Source organism: Hippocampus guttulatus, chromosome 5 (genome assembly GCF_054856545.1).
Source record: "Hippocampus guttulatus isolate MCC_2025c chromosome 5, RoL_Hgut_1.0, whole genome shotgun sequence".
Classification (NCBI taxonomy): domain Eukaryota; kingdom Metazoa; phylum Chordata; class Actinopteri; order Syngnathiformes; family Syngnathidae; genus Hippocampus; species Hippocampus guttulatus.
The window spans coordinates 4,207,717-4,222,656 of record NC_141265.1 but is presented as its reverse complement, the minus strand read 5'-3'; the positions used below and the strand labels follow the sequence as shown (position 1 = coordinate 4,222,656).

Below are 14,940 nucleotides of genomic sequence, written 5' to 3'. Positions count from 1 at the left end.
ATGTCTCATTCTAACGGCTACATTATCACCATTGCCATGTTCTTTATCTTTTCCCTTGAGCACACACTATCACCGAGGACAAGGAGAATGACATTCTTTGGCACAATGGCGTTTCTGTGGGTGTTATATCAAAATTAATTGGTATGCTGTGTTCAGGGTAACCGAATAGTGAATCATTATTTTCCTGACACAGATGTCTTTAGCTGATGATAAAAGCAGTTGATATGACTCCTCATCAGCATGTGCAGTATTCAAGTGCTGCCGATGCTCAAGAAATGCTCGTGAATGGTTATTTGTCGAAATGTGCACTGATGACTTCAAACTTGGAAGGGCTCTCATATGGTTGTAAATGACCTGGCATGTCTCCTCTTCAGGGTGATCTTGGTGGCAGCCGGACCCTGCAGAAAAAATGGACCACCTTCCAAAAAGCTCGGCTGGACTGTTCCCTCCCCGAGCGTCATGTGTCCTTCAACAACCTCCGGGCTGTCTTCACACTCCCGGGGCAGGACTGGAGGGGGACTACCTTCTTCGGCATCTTTCACGCTCAATGGTGATTCTTCCACACCAGTGGTGAAAAAGACCACCCAAAAAATATATATATATATATATATATATTTTTTTTTTTTTGGGGTGGTCTTTTTATATATATATATATATATATATCATAACCAGTTTGGAATAGTATGATGCCAATCGGCTCGTGCGTATTAACAAACAGTACTATTATTTAATTCTGATACAAGGCAAGACAATACATGGCTCCAATAAATAATTCAAAATATGTGGTATTTATGCCATAATTTTGCATTTCATTCGCTGGTCAAATCAACCAACCAAAAATCAAAGCGGGCAACAGGCATTGGTTGTCATACTTTTACAATCATCATAAAGAAAGACCAATACATGTTGTTTCTGCTCGCCAGTAATTAGGGCATCCGACCCGTCTTAATCTTGATCTTAACACATGGATAAACAGATTGACGGATGGATGGATGGATAGATGGATAAATGAGACACAGACAGAGTGTCCTATCATTAAAGAAGCGCAAATGTCAAATTTGGGCCACTCTAAGTGTTGATAAGTTTGACCACAAAGGAAACACGAGCAAGGGCAGGAGGTTTTCTTTTTCAAAATTGAAACATTCCCCGTCTGGAGGCATTGTTCTTTAAACTGGACACTTTTGTATTCCTCGTTGAGATATCACGTAACCAGCTTTGAACTTAAAGCTTTGGTTCTCCATTCAGTGAAATTAATCCCAATCCTTTTTTTCTCCTTCTGATTTGCTGGGGATTCCTTCAAGCCCCCAAGCTTTTGAGAGAAGATAACACGAAGATAATTTGATACTATTCAAATAATGACTTACACTTTTAGTCATGATCTGAACTAATCTGCTATCTTTTTGACATGCTAAAATACCAGTGCTGCGTAAAGATTAAATTCATCCTTTTAAACCAAGGACCTATGCTTTGGCAATCATAAAGGCATGTACCTCACAGTACAAGTCCGAAAGATCCAGAGTCCATTTTGAAGTCACTTAGTTTACTGTCAAACACGGTTACTTATTCGATCAAGGGATAACTGTCACACCCGCAATGTATAAATGTCCATCTATGGACTTTTTAAATAAAGTTTACGTTGTCACATTTGTTTACGGATTAAAAAAGGCAATTAAGGCATATTTTATCGTTAACGCTTGTCAATCTATATTGATAACACTTATCTTTATTCCTGAACAATGACAGTTTATTTTACTCTCCCTTTGCCGTTTTTCTGTGTGGTATAACTCCCACTCTTCTTTTGCCGTGCTGGGTGTGCTGCAGCACAGACGCTTCTCGCAAGCAAAACGTCACCTCTCACCATGGGATGACAGCTAATCCGTCTCTCTCCTTTTACGCCACCGCACATCAGTAACTTCTTCCCTTCCCTGCAATGTTTCAGGGGTGACGTGGACGTGTCGGCGGTATGTCAGTACCAGATCAGTGATGTGAAGAAGGTGTTTGAAGGCTCCTACAAGGAATACAGGGAGTCATCCCAAAGGTGGGGGCGCTATACTGGACCTGTTCCCAACCCACGGCCCGGATCGGTAAGAAACATTGAAGGAAGAAAATATGGTTATACTGTTGCGGTGTGATGGGATTATGTGGGAAAACAGAGGTGACAAGACAAGAAAAGCTAGGAGTGTAATGATCCAGGATGACAGGGAAAATACACGGAAAGCGGTCTAATGGCAGGGTGTGGGTGTAGAAAAAAAAGGATTGGAAAAACAAACACAGGATGCTCAAAGGTTTTCTCCCTTTCTGTTTTCTTCTTGTCCCTTTCACTATAAACTCATCTTTCTCTTCCCCTCTTAAATCTCTCTTCTGCCTTGCATCCATTCCTCTCTTTCCGTGTCTTTTGCTTCCCCCCCCCCTCCCCCGTCTGTACTGCAGTGTATAACGAACTCAGACAGGGAAAGCGGCTACAACAGCTCTCTGCAGCTACCTGATGCAACGCTCAACTTTGCCAAAAAGCACCCGCTGATGGAGAACAAAGTACTTGCTCGCCCCCTGCTTCTCACCAAGGGTGTGAACTTCACAAGGCTGGTTGTGGATCGGGTTATTGGTCTCGACCAAAGAGCCTACAACGTTCTCTTCCTTGGCACAGGTAAAAACGACATCATTTCTAGTTTCCCCCGAGAACTATAATTTGTGCGATATTTGGCATTTTTCTCTGGGTTAGCATTGGTGGTGTACTGTCCGGGACTGGTGGAGTGGCTTTAGATTCAGTTCAGTACTCTTGAGTGCTCAGCAAGTCAGGGCTCCAGACGGTCACAGCCCCTAGATGGTCACATTTTGCCCCCAAAATTCAAGACAGTGCAACTCAATTTTTCATAAACTCCTGGGTGCGACAAGTAAATTTACCTTTTTTTTCTTCCCTTCACTAACATCATTTTTAAAAAAAAAAGTGTGTTTCTTCCAAGCCAGTTTGTCATTGTCGAGACTGTTGACATAGTGGCGAACAGAGGATCTAGTTGAATGAGTGACACTGTTTTGTCACTCATTTGTAATAAATTTGGGTTTACGACGTCAGACAGTGAGATACAAACAGTCGGCTGCAAATTATCGAAACCAATGCGGGTACCACGACCAAATTAATTCAGCATGCAGACACTCGGCAGCAAATGTTGCTCTGAGTGCGACACAGGAGTGGAAAAAAGTCATCCTCTAAGACAGTGTTTTTCAAATTTTTTTGAGCCAAGGCACATTTCTTTCATTGAAAAAAATCTCGCGGCACACCACTAGCTGAAAATGTGAACCCCCCCCCCCCCCCGCTTATTTTAACAATTAACGTGTTATATTGTTACAATAACCGTTTTTAACATTCAAGAATGACATTATAACAGCTTGAATTGGAATCAAATGAACACAAAGAAAACAGTATTTTATCATCTTTCATATTTATTGTTTCACCGTCGTCCTGCATTCATGCGTCACAAATTTGCTTGTCTCTCGTCGAAACACAAGGCAATTGGCTAGAGTGTTGCTGCTCCCTAGCGGTACGGGAGGGTACTAATGATTACTTTCTGGGCGAAAGACTGCACAGGCATACAAATTAGATATTTTCCCGCGGCACACCTGACAATGTCTCGCGGCACACTGGCACACGGGTTGAAAAACACTGCTCTAAGAAACAGACAATGTTAGCGGAATTTTTCGACAGTGTTTTCATGTGACAAAGTGTTCAGTAATGAAAGGAGTCGATGACTCTGGACATTGTCAATCAAGTTGCCAGTGTATTGTGCTGACACTGACCTATTTAATTGGTAGGTGTGTCTGAAACTGGGATAATCTGTCCTATTGTTTATCCATATGAATACAAGGTAACTCATTCACCTTTGCATTCACATTCACCATTGTTTTCCCATACCTGTCAACCTCGTACCTGTCAGCCCTTATAAATGATTGCGATTCCCCTTACAAAGCAATAAAAACCCATACAACGGCTTACCGCGCATGCGCACCTCATGCTTTATCAATCCGACCGTACGCAGCGATGAAAATAAATATCCGATTGAGGATTACTTTTTAGCTGGTTTGCCGTGTCAATAGTAGCAATCGATGACGGCATTGTCTTTGGCTACCAGCAGGTGAGACGATCTGGATTTGAGCCAAAATGGTCTTTGTGAGATCGGTTCATAATTGTTTGTTTGTTTTTTTTCCCCCCGTATAAAAGTTGTAATACGCCGTACATGATTTGAATTGATTAAAAAAATGTATAAAATATGGGGAAAACGTTCAAGTTGACAGGTATGGTTTTCCTCAAAAGTCTACACACAACATCCAATAATGACAAAGTTTCTCCATTGTTTTTGCAAATGTATTAAAAAAATACAACTCTGAAATCACATGTACATAAATATTCTCACAGTCTTTGCCAGAAAGCTCAAAATTGGTGCATTATGTTTCCACGGATCATCCTTGAGTGGTTAGTCAGGATTGAGGGAAAGACGAATGCAGCAATGTACAGAGATATCCTGGATGAGAATGTACTCCAGAGTGCTCAGGACTTCTAATCGGGGCGAACATTTACGTTCCAATAGGGCGACCCTAAGTACGCTTATATATTTCTCAATCATTGTAGATGATCACGAGGGGCTTCAAGTCAGAGATTGAATGCTATCTGGGCACATCCGCGATCTGAGTCATTCCTCTACATCTGCGATCGTCATGATAGCCCGGCTCACTGCCCACCACCCCCTGATGTAGTTGGTGTCAGAGTCTGGCTCAACAAATAATTGGGGCCAGCTTTAATTCCAGTGGTGGAAAAAGAAAAAACTGGTGCTAACCTGGGCACTAGCCGGGAACTAGCACTAGCACAATCGTGGTGGAAAAAGGCCATCTGTGAATGTCCTTAGTGGCCCAGCCAAAGTCCAGACTTGAATCCAAGCGAACATCTCTCGAGGGATCATTCCCGATCCAGCTCGATGGAGCTTGAGAGATGCTGCAAAGACGAATTGGCAAAACAGCCTGTAGATAGGTGTGCCGAGCTTCTGGCATAACATGAGGTTGTTATGACTGCCAAAGGTGCATCAACAATATTATTGATAGCACTTATCTTTAATAGTATTGGGCAAAGGCTGTGGATAACTATGAAACTATGTACATGTGATATTTTATTTCATTTTATATTTTTTAATTTATGTATTCATGTTCTCATTTTGGAATTTTGAAGGAAAAATGGATGAAAATGAGTTTATTCTATGTTGGGATGAAGCTACAACAAAATGTGGAAAAAGGGGAAGCGCTGTAAATATTCTCTGGATTCACTGTACTTCGTGGTGGTGTAACTTCATAAGAAAAGCGCATCAAGGAAGTTTGAACATTACAGCATCATAGCCGTGCTCCCGCGATCCACCAGTTCAATGTCAACGTCTCAAACCCACACACCTTTTCTTGCCTGCAGTAATTAACATGGCAACACTTTTTCTTGTCATATAACCACTTGATATCACATCACTCTCTCTGATTCTCTCTCACAAACGCAAATTCTCACACACGCACCCCAAATGACATGATGTGCAATAGCCATAACTGACCCAAATGTGAACAACACAAAATAAACTAGGTTCAAAATGAGTAGATCTCAGAGTTTGAAAAAAGGACATCACTCCCTTATGGGACCTTAATGGGAGACCTGGCAGGGACCTACATTTGTAGCGCGCAATGCTATTTTTGCGGAGCTATCGGCTGCCGTGTTTTCAAATGTCACTCCAGATTCTGTTTCTTTGCCAATGCCGTATTTGCATTGGAGAGAAAACAAGCTTTGGATGAAAATAAACAAAGCATATCTTCAGGGCTCTGACTTCTGGCTGTAAGTGACTGCTGACTACTATCAACTCATGTCATAAAGGTCATACGCTACTTCGGTTAAAGGCGACCTGCTCTTTTAACAGAACAGATTTTTTTTTTATTAACAGAAAATAGCGAATAAAAACACATGCACACACCCCAAAAAGTTTTCTTTCTTCTCCTTTTTTTTCCTCCGCTACATCCCTCACAGTTGACTTGGGATCAGTGCACAGCGGGCCAGTAGACTTTATTCGATTGGTTGAACATTCGGATCTAAAGCATCATATTGTAGATTTACAAAAATGTTTAATTTACAAAAATGTCATTAATTAAAAACTAGGTATCTGACCTGCCATGTAACACAAGTGTTACATGTTTTCATGAACAAAGTTTATTTTGTTTGGAAGCAGGACCTCTTATTTATTTTATGTTAGGTGACAATTTAGTTGTTTCCTATTAATCCCAAAGGGAATATTTTTGATGTTACAGTGTTAAACATTTTTAATATTTCATTGTTTTTAAATGGGACACTTCAGTTTGTATTAAAAGATTACAATTTTATAAAAATTGGAAATTGGATTTTTGGGGTGCGTCGCTGACAGTGTCGTGATCCACACGCCACACATGTGTGCGGGCAGCGTGGGATTGGTTCCCACTCAATGACGGTGTGAATGTGGATGTGAATGGTCGTTTGTCTCTGTCTGTGCCCTGCGACTGACTGGCGACCGATTCAGGGTGTAGTCTGCCTTCCGCCCGAAGTCAGCTGGGATAGGCTCCAGCAACTCCCCATGACCCTGTTTGGGATGAGTGATGTTGAAAATGGATTTTGGGGGGTTGGGATGGAGCCCAGGATTTATTTGAAGGCCATATCACAAACTGTGATTAGCCAATATGTCAAAAGAGGTACGTATAGCTTTCACGTCGCTCTTGTCAATGATGAACAATGGCAAAGAGTATCAATGTATACTTCCTCTCCAATAAACCTGGTGTACTACAAGACACGAATTACGATCAGTCCAAATTGTTTTGTTAGGGAAAAGTGATGGTGAACAAACGGAGGGAAATTTTCTTTTGTGGTTGACTGGCTGCCTATTATCAGTAATACAGTGAATAAATTAGAGGAAATGTGAATAGCCCTGCGCACATGTGATTCCACTGTACTTCGTCAAGTTTATTTATCCAAAATTATGAGATTTTAAGTCGAATTGAATCATACCGCTTGATGGAAATAGAGATTTTAAAGTTAATATTGTGTTATTTTCCTCAATTCTGGGATATATGGTGTCCAGGTGGTGAACATTAATTACAGTGCAGAGAACGATATTCCACATTTCCCGGATCCTGATAAATATTCGGGCCTGTGTTTGTCATTTAGATGAGCAGCACATACTGTTGTATTTGTTGAAGAGGTGAGCATTTTCCGCCTTCGGCAATGTACTTGGACAGGTACTAGCAACGGGCTCGGTGGCAGAAAACAACACGCCAGCTGGCCACATTTTAGCTGGGTTTAAAATAAGCGCTTGATTTGCATGCTGAGATTCATCCTCATGCGTCAAAGTAAATGTCAGCGAATGCGCGACATAATCTTTTGAGTGGCCGTCGCGCCCATGTGCTGGCGTCTTGTTTTGGCTTAAGTCAAAAATAATCAACAGGTATCCTCATCATGAATCGGACGGAAAATTTGGGGTGGTGTTTATTTGAATGCAGCGAGTCTTATCAATGAAAGCGGAACCACCAATCAGATAGCCGCAGTGATAAACTGACTGCTGTGTGACATGTGACTGTTTAGATGCGGCAGACACTGTGTTTGTACGGGCAACCCATGAGGCCAACACGCATTCACATTGGTGCACACACAGGCCCTGTAATACATGCTCGCTTTTCCTGAGCCAAGTGCAGATCCCCGCTCGTTGTGCTTCACAGCACAAACTCAACAGGGCCCTTGGCAGACGTGTGCTCATTGTGCCAGTTGGGCTGCCGGCTTGATTAGCTATTAGCTACAACACAGCGGCAGCTGACGGAAAGGAGAAATGATAGTTGGCGATGTTTTTTTATTATAACACTACGCCAGAGAATTTAGGAATTATCCGACACTCGTCTGCAATAGAGGAGTGTGATCATACTGTGTGCCTGTTGTGTGGGTGTGTGTTTGCTTCTACCAAGTTTTTGAAAGTTGCTGTTCCGACTTCCGGTCACCACAGTGAGTCACTCTGTGTTTGGCACTGCTTTAAACTGGATCACCTTCGCAATGCAAGCCCCGCGTTTTGTGGGACATTATGTGGGCAGCTGATGATTTCAAAGATGTATTTTGTCAGTAAATTGCACACCATTATCTGGTGTGTGCCCTTATGGTGTTGATTTTAATAAAAAAATACGTGTATCTTTTCCCAATTCAGTGTAATTGACTGAGCAATTATATTATGTATTGAATGTTATATATTGTCACCTTCCTTTCAGGGTGACACTATCGTGTCATCATGCTTGCTAAATGGGTTTTGCTTCGAAACAATCGATGAAACAGAAGTGAACTTCGTTTAATCCACTTTGTTTTTCCTCCTCCGCTTCCTCTTGTGTGTGTTGCAGCTGAAGGCTGGCTGCAGAGGGTGGTTATCTTGGGCTCTGAAGCCCACGTGATCGAAGAAATCCAGCTGTTTGACATCGCGCAGCCAGTTGACAGCCTGACTATTTCCCACTCCAAGGTAAATACCCATTTCGGCTGTTTCCCAGTGGTGACAAGATGTAAGATGTTCTGGTGTTGCACTAGTGGAGCTACTGTATGTCTAAAAAGGTTACCAGATTCATTTGTAATTAATATGTATGAATATGACGATATCATCCTGGTTCATGCAGGCTGTCACTCAGAAAATCAAAGTAATCATTTTTCAAACAAATGCCAGGCAGTCTAACTGGGACAAAATCAAATAAATGATTGACTGTTGTGAAATATGTTCCCAGTTTTTCCACAGAGAAATTGTTTGTTTCCCCCCCTTTGATTTGGCTTTTTATATATACGAGTTCAGTTCAAAACATTATGTCTAAACTCATAATGCTGCATAGGTTTGTGGCAAAATATATGATCATTGCAGCAATTTGTGATCATTTGATATTTTGTGTGGTGGATTACCAGTTCAGTAAATTTAGTTTGAACAACAGTGCAACAAAATTGGGGGTTTTTTTGTTTTTCAGATAGTTTCCATCGATAACATCAGATTGAAAATTCCAATACCGTCTGAGACGCAATACCTGAGGTGTCTCGGGATTCCTGTGCCAATGCCGTATTGAGCGCTATTTGTATTTATTTACAATAGCGCCTCACAATAACAGTAATTACAATCCGTGGCCGCTGTGGTAGATTGAACCCCTGCTGTTTATTCAGTCTTCTTGCCCTGTGTTGACACTGTCTTTCCCTGAGTCTCCACGGTGGCTTGTCCCCCTTTATCAACGGGTTTTTGTTGTTCTTGCTTTTTGTGGCCAGCCCTCGAAACCCACTCTTTATCTCATTGATGTTGACTTAGCCACAGCAGACATTTTATAGCAACTTTTGTTTAGTGCAGCCCAGATTGCACTGGGAAGAGGGTCGTGGGCTAAATGTTATTGTAATTGAGAGTGATTATCCCATTATCTCCTCCAACCCCGAATTGAATCTCTCTCTCTTTCTCGCTCTCTCTCGCTCTCTCACTTTCTCTGTTTCTCTTTCTTCTTCCTCTTCAACTGTCTCTGGTCTGCTGTTCTCCTTTTTCTCTCATTGTTTCTTCGTAGAAGTACATCTACACCGGCTCTCGTTCAGAGGTTCTCCAGTTGCCCTTAGCCAACTGCAGCCGCTATCAGTCTCAGCCAGACTGTCTGCTCGCCAGGGACCCCTACTGCGCTTGGGACAGTGAGGGTCGAGCTTGTGTTCGCATTGACCTCCATCGAGGGTATCAATTTCCACTCATTCATTCATTTAAATCTGTGGGCCCTTCTTGATCCTTTACAGGGCCGTTTATGTACTTTCCAAAGTGCAAACAAAAACCGAAGGAATAGGGTATCTATCTATATTGGACCGTGTGCAAACAAGTGTTTTTACTGCTAGGAGCAAACCAGAGCTAAAGACTTAAATAACAGCTTTGTATTTCACCAACCTTAAACATTTAGCTGTTGGCAAAAACGAAATGGCAATAGATTATAGAAATGGATCACATTGGGTTATGCACTGTAAAAGTGTTTGATTCCTTCCGCATGCCGTACAGACACTGGATCCAGTGTTGTTAAGAGTACATTTTAGCAAAAGACTATGATTGAACTTGAGCTCTATCCCTCCACTTCAGATCCACGTCTTCGCTCTCCCAAGACCTCATGCTGGAGAGATTCAGCCGTGGAAAAGCCAAGTTTGACAAGCCTGTCTCCATCCCAAGCCCCGGTGAGTGATGGGGTGTGCCTCGACGGTGGCCCCTTGTGGGGGTTAAATGTTAGTGCATGAACAAGTTGGAAAATCAAGAGGATTGACTCGATGTAATGAGGGAATGCTTTAGGCTTTCACGGAATAAATTGTGTTTACTCGACATTGCTAACAACAGAATATAAATGTGAATATTGAACATTTCTCTTGTCTCCGTCCCTCCTTCTTTCCCCGTCTGTCTCTAGAGCACTCCCGCCTTCGTAATGTCACAGTGGTGGTGGGGTCAGACATGGTGCTGCCCTGCCATTTGATCTCTAACCTCGCTCAGCCCTTCTGGGTTGTCAACGACCGTGAGCTCCTTCTCGGCGACCCAGAGGCCGGAGGGCCGCGCTTCGACCGCGCCCTCAAGGCCCTTGTTGTACCTGAGGCGGGTCAAATCCAAGCGGGACGCTACATCTGCTATTCCGAGGAGCAGGGTGTGAAGTTTCAAACGGAGCGCTATCAAGTGGCTGTAGTCGCAAGCGCTCCCGTCTTCATGGAAGCTCGAGCTCCAGACAGCAGCATGGGGCTCTTCTGGGTGCTGGTCATCACCCTCGGTGCCGCCTGCCTCCTGCTCTTGGTTGCAGCGCTCTACCTGCGCAGGAGACTGAAACTGGCCCTTGGGAAGGGGGCTGACATGAAGCCTCTCGAAAGTACCCTGGTCTATCCCATCACCCTCCCGAAGGAGCCGCCCACTTTTGTGCCCAGCAAAATGCCCACCGACGAGGACCGTTTCTGGGAGACGGGTGCCAATTACTACTACTCGGACGGCTCGCTTAAAATTGTTCCCGGTCACGCCCTGGGGCCCAACAGCGTCAGCAGCACGGCGTCACCCAGTGCCATTCCAGGCCAGCCCATCCACTCCCCCAGCCGTCTCAGTCTCACCAACATCCGAGGCTCCGGTAGCAACGGCTACATTCGCCTGAACCTGAGTACAGCAGGGGAAGAGAGGGCTAGCGGGTCTTGCGCTGGTGGCGGCGGGCTGGGGGGCCTGGGCATGGGTGGGAACGACTACTCAAGTCCATTCAAAGAGGAGCTAAGGCGCACTCTGCAGCAGAGGAGCGTGCTGCCTGACGCTAATCCAGAGGAGTCGTCGGTCTAGGTCCCAGTTTCCTCGAGTTGGAAAAAACAAAACAACCAACCTACCTCCCTCCTTTTGAGGATGCCTGCCTGCTCTCTCTCTCTCTCTCACTCTCTCTCTCTCTCTCTCTCTCTCTCTCTCATTCTGTGACACGTTGTCACCTACCAATGCTCTTTTCCCTCACCCTGCCAATGCCTGTTTGGCTCACTGTAGACATTTCTCGCATGTTAAATATAGACACTCACACCCATGGGTCGCCAACACGTGCTCACGTAATTATTGTGTGCTGTGCACCACCAAGTCTTGGACTTCTCTTTCCACTGTGTAATAGCCATTTGTCTAAACTGTGTATTTGCACACGAGTACACCGTAGGCATGGTAATCGAACCAACGGCATTATATGTTGTCTGAGGGGCACGTTTAATTCATGTTGGGCGGACCAAGTAAGACTTCCGGCATCTTTGCTGAGATCAGTTGATGGATGACAAGAACAAGTTCTGTTCCTTCCAGTCTTTCTTTCAGCTCGTACTGCACTTAAAACCGGAAGCTTGTCTTCCCTTATTTCTAATGGTGAGCCAAGAGGAGGCTAATTAATGTTGAAGCAAGAAAACAATCATATTGGTGTATGAGGAGCTCTGTGAGGACGTCAGAGACAATGAGAGGCCAATTGAAGTGAAATGAAAATGAGACACAAGGGAGTTGCTCCACGAAGGAAATTCTCTCTAAATGTTTTGGCCCAATTTCTTTTCTTTTTCTTCTTTGTGAATCTTTGTTGTGATGGTTGCTTTGAATTAAGACATTTCTCCGAGACCTTTTTTTTTTTTTTGTTGTTATTTCTTGAGGACCACTGCAGTCTTCAAGTGGTCGTCAAGTGACTTGAGTCTAACTTTTGTGAAGAACAAATGCTTACATTCCAGGCTGCACCCTGCACGGTGACCTTCAAAGCACCTTCAATGTACTAAAAGTGCATGAGAACCACGTGTTGTTGAAAATACATGTGAGATCAGCTGTTTTGGAGACTTGCTCATTCCGTTGGAAAAAGAAAATGCTGTTGGCATTCCGCAATAAGACAAAGACTGCACACATTTCAACAACACAAAGACAACAAGCATGGAGAATGTAGTTGAACTTTCACTGTGGCGACTGCTGTGGATGTTTCAAATAAGTGCTTTACGTTTTGTACGGTGACAGTGGTAACTGGCACTGCAAAGAAGGAAACGACCGCGCTCAGTCACACGCCCAACGCTTTGAATGTCAATAAGTGTGCAACAGGACACCGTGAATCCCATCCCTTACTGATGCCTCGAGACCAATTTGGGATCGTTGTGTTGTGGACACAGAGGTTAAGAACACCGAGACACACACAAGGCCTCCATGGAGGATGGAATAATTATTTCCACATGGATAGGCTGGAGTAGGACGGCGCCACTGAATCTGTTACAGGTATTTTTTCCACTTTTTCATGAACAGTTGAACTTTTTTTGTTGTTGTTTTGCACTGTTACTCAATCTTCCACGTTTTCTCTCTTTTGTCGAAACAGGGTGATTGTTTGGGACATGTCTGCATTGCGCAGGAGAGCAACGCAAGAAGTTAATATTGAGCTGTTATTGAGCACTGTGGACAGGGTTTTATAATGGCACGCATCCCAATGACCTGGTCAAAGAGGTTCTCGGCCGTCAGACCAACATATTGCATGACCAACAGCAAAAGGACTGTACATTTAGATCATCCTTGTACAAAAGCGTTTTTTTTTTTTTTTGATTGAGCATTTTTTGGATTTTTTTGATATGAAACACTACAGTATTGTAAAACACTAATGAGGAACTCTTTCAGGGGGAAAAAAAAGACTTGCTTTTTTGGTTCAAAGAAAGGATTTTGTTTCATGGCTGTGTTCCACGTGTCACTTCACCTTTGGGTAAGCCAAAGTAGACCGCAGATGGTCTTCTGTTGGCCCCCCAACCCCACACGTTACTTTTCTGGAATAGATCAATATTCAGCTGTCCGTCCACTTTGCAACACTGAGCTGATGTCTGCGAGCATTCTGAATAGTTTAACTGCAGCAAAATGTTGGCTCAAGGAAAAAAATGGCTTTAGGCTAATCGATTTCCTGTTTGTTTCCTGTTTACTTGGATTTTCAGTGATCTCCTGGACCCGATTCTTGTTCCTTTTTATGAAGGCTCACTAATGTACCAAAACCACGATTTCATTTGTTAACTGTCAAAAACCAAATATGAAGCTTTCGAGTGAAAGCAGATCAGTGCTAGAATGTGTGCACTTGATGGTATTCAAGACTTTGACGAAGTTAAAACACATTCTTTGAATACACTGGTACTTGGTCATGTCTTATTGAGTATTTCTTCTGTTATCAAGCTTTGCTTTACTTTGCATTTTGAAGGGGAAAAAAAAACAAAAAAACGATTAAACAAGTAGAGGTCTTTAGTTGGAGTAAAATGCATGTCTTAGAAGACTTCAAACTTCACATTTGTTTGCCATAACCACTCTAGTGCGGTATTTTCATTTGTGTTCATTCCAGTTGACCTAGTTTTGCTTGTATCTTATCAATCTTTTATGTTTGTTCTAAAGTAATGTTAAGTAACTTATTTGTTGTACAAACACATTGATATTTATTATCATTGTACATATGCCCTTATTTTTTATATGTGTGTGTGTGTATATATATATACACAAATAAAAAAAGAGATCTACTTGATTTGTGTCCTTTTTTTTTTCAGAGTCAGTCCATCCAGTCCATGCTGAAGGTATAAAGATAAAATGTTCACTCTGGAGGTTTTTTTTTTTTTTTTATTGAACAACCCAAAATAACATTTCAACAATTGAAAATTGTGTGGTTTTTTTAACTGTACAAGCCAGATAATCTGTTTTATTAGAAATGGCCAGCCAGTATACCATAGACATTGATGCCTTGAGATACGAGTGAAGCTACCTTTGTGGTTTTCAAGATACAAGCTGTTGTTCAGCCATTTTTTTTATGTTTTGTTTGGACTTGCAAGCAAAAAGTCGATATACAAGCACTGTTTGGTGGCAATGAACTCAACTCACTGAACAAGTGATAGTTTGGGAGAAAGTGAATAACTAAAAAAAGAGTCTTAAAGATGTTTTTTGCCATTCTCAATTGAAGTTTACTGTCAAACTAAAATAATTACACGTTGTATATTTAAACCCTGGAGAACCCACGGGGTCAAATTTGGCCCCTATAAATTCTGCTACTCAAATGCTACCATTAAATCCCAAAGGGTCAAATTTGGCCCTAATCCTAAATTAGGATTAAAGCATTAAATATTTGGAAAAACATATATTTTGGTGTTCAGTGAACATATAGCAGTCATTTAATGTAAAATTCATCATTTTCCAAAGAAGAAAAGGGTTCTTGGGTTCTCCAGGGTTAAAGTAAGTATTAAAGTCGATTGAGCTATAATTTATCATTTATATGTGTAATTTCATTCAATGTTTTGAACTTCAATTCCAGTCCTGGAGGGCCGTGATGTTGCAACACACCTGATCCAAATGATCAGATCATCAGCGAGCTCTGCAGAAACCTGATATTAAACCAGTTCATTTGAATCAGGTGTGTTGCAACAGGGAGAGATGGAAA

The 14,940-nt window shown here is 42.4% G+C and overlaps 1 protein-coding gene across 1 annotated transcript in view; it reads left to right on the top strand.

Moving 5' to 3' along the window:
* Window positions 1-14,037, top strand: part of sema4c (sema domain, immunoglobulin domain (Ig), transmembrane domain (TM) and short cytoplasmic domain, (semaphorin) 4C) — a 96,817-nt gene extending 82,780 nt beyond the window's left edge. The window contains exons 10-17 of the mRNA XM_086112086.1: window positions 375-550; window positions 1,940-2,084; window positions 2,431-2,644; window positions 8,413-8,528; window positions 9,589-9,746; window positions 10,137-10,228; window positions 10,453-12,770; window positions 12,868-14,037. Of these exons, the coding sequence (XP_085968212.1) occupies window positions 375-550; window positions 1,940-2,084; window positions 2,431-2,644; window positions 8,413-8,528; window positions 9,589-9,746; window positions 10,137-10,228; window positions 10,453-11,348 (1,797 nt within the window). The 3' untranslated portion in view covers window positions 11,349-12,770; window positions 12,868-14,037. The remainder of the gene's footprint in view (window positions 1-374; window positions 551-1,939; window positions 2,085-2,430; window positions 2,645-8,412; window positions 8,529-9,588; window positions 9,747-10,136; window positions 10,229-10,452; window positions 12,771-12,867) is intronic.
* Window positions 14,038-14,940: the final 903 nt, after the last annotated feature.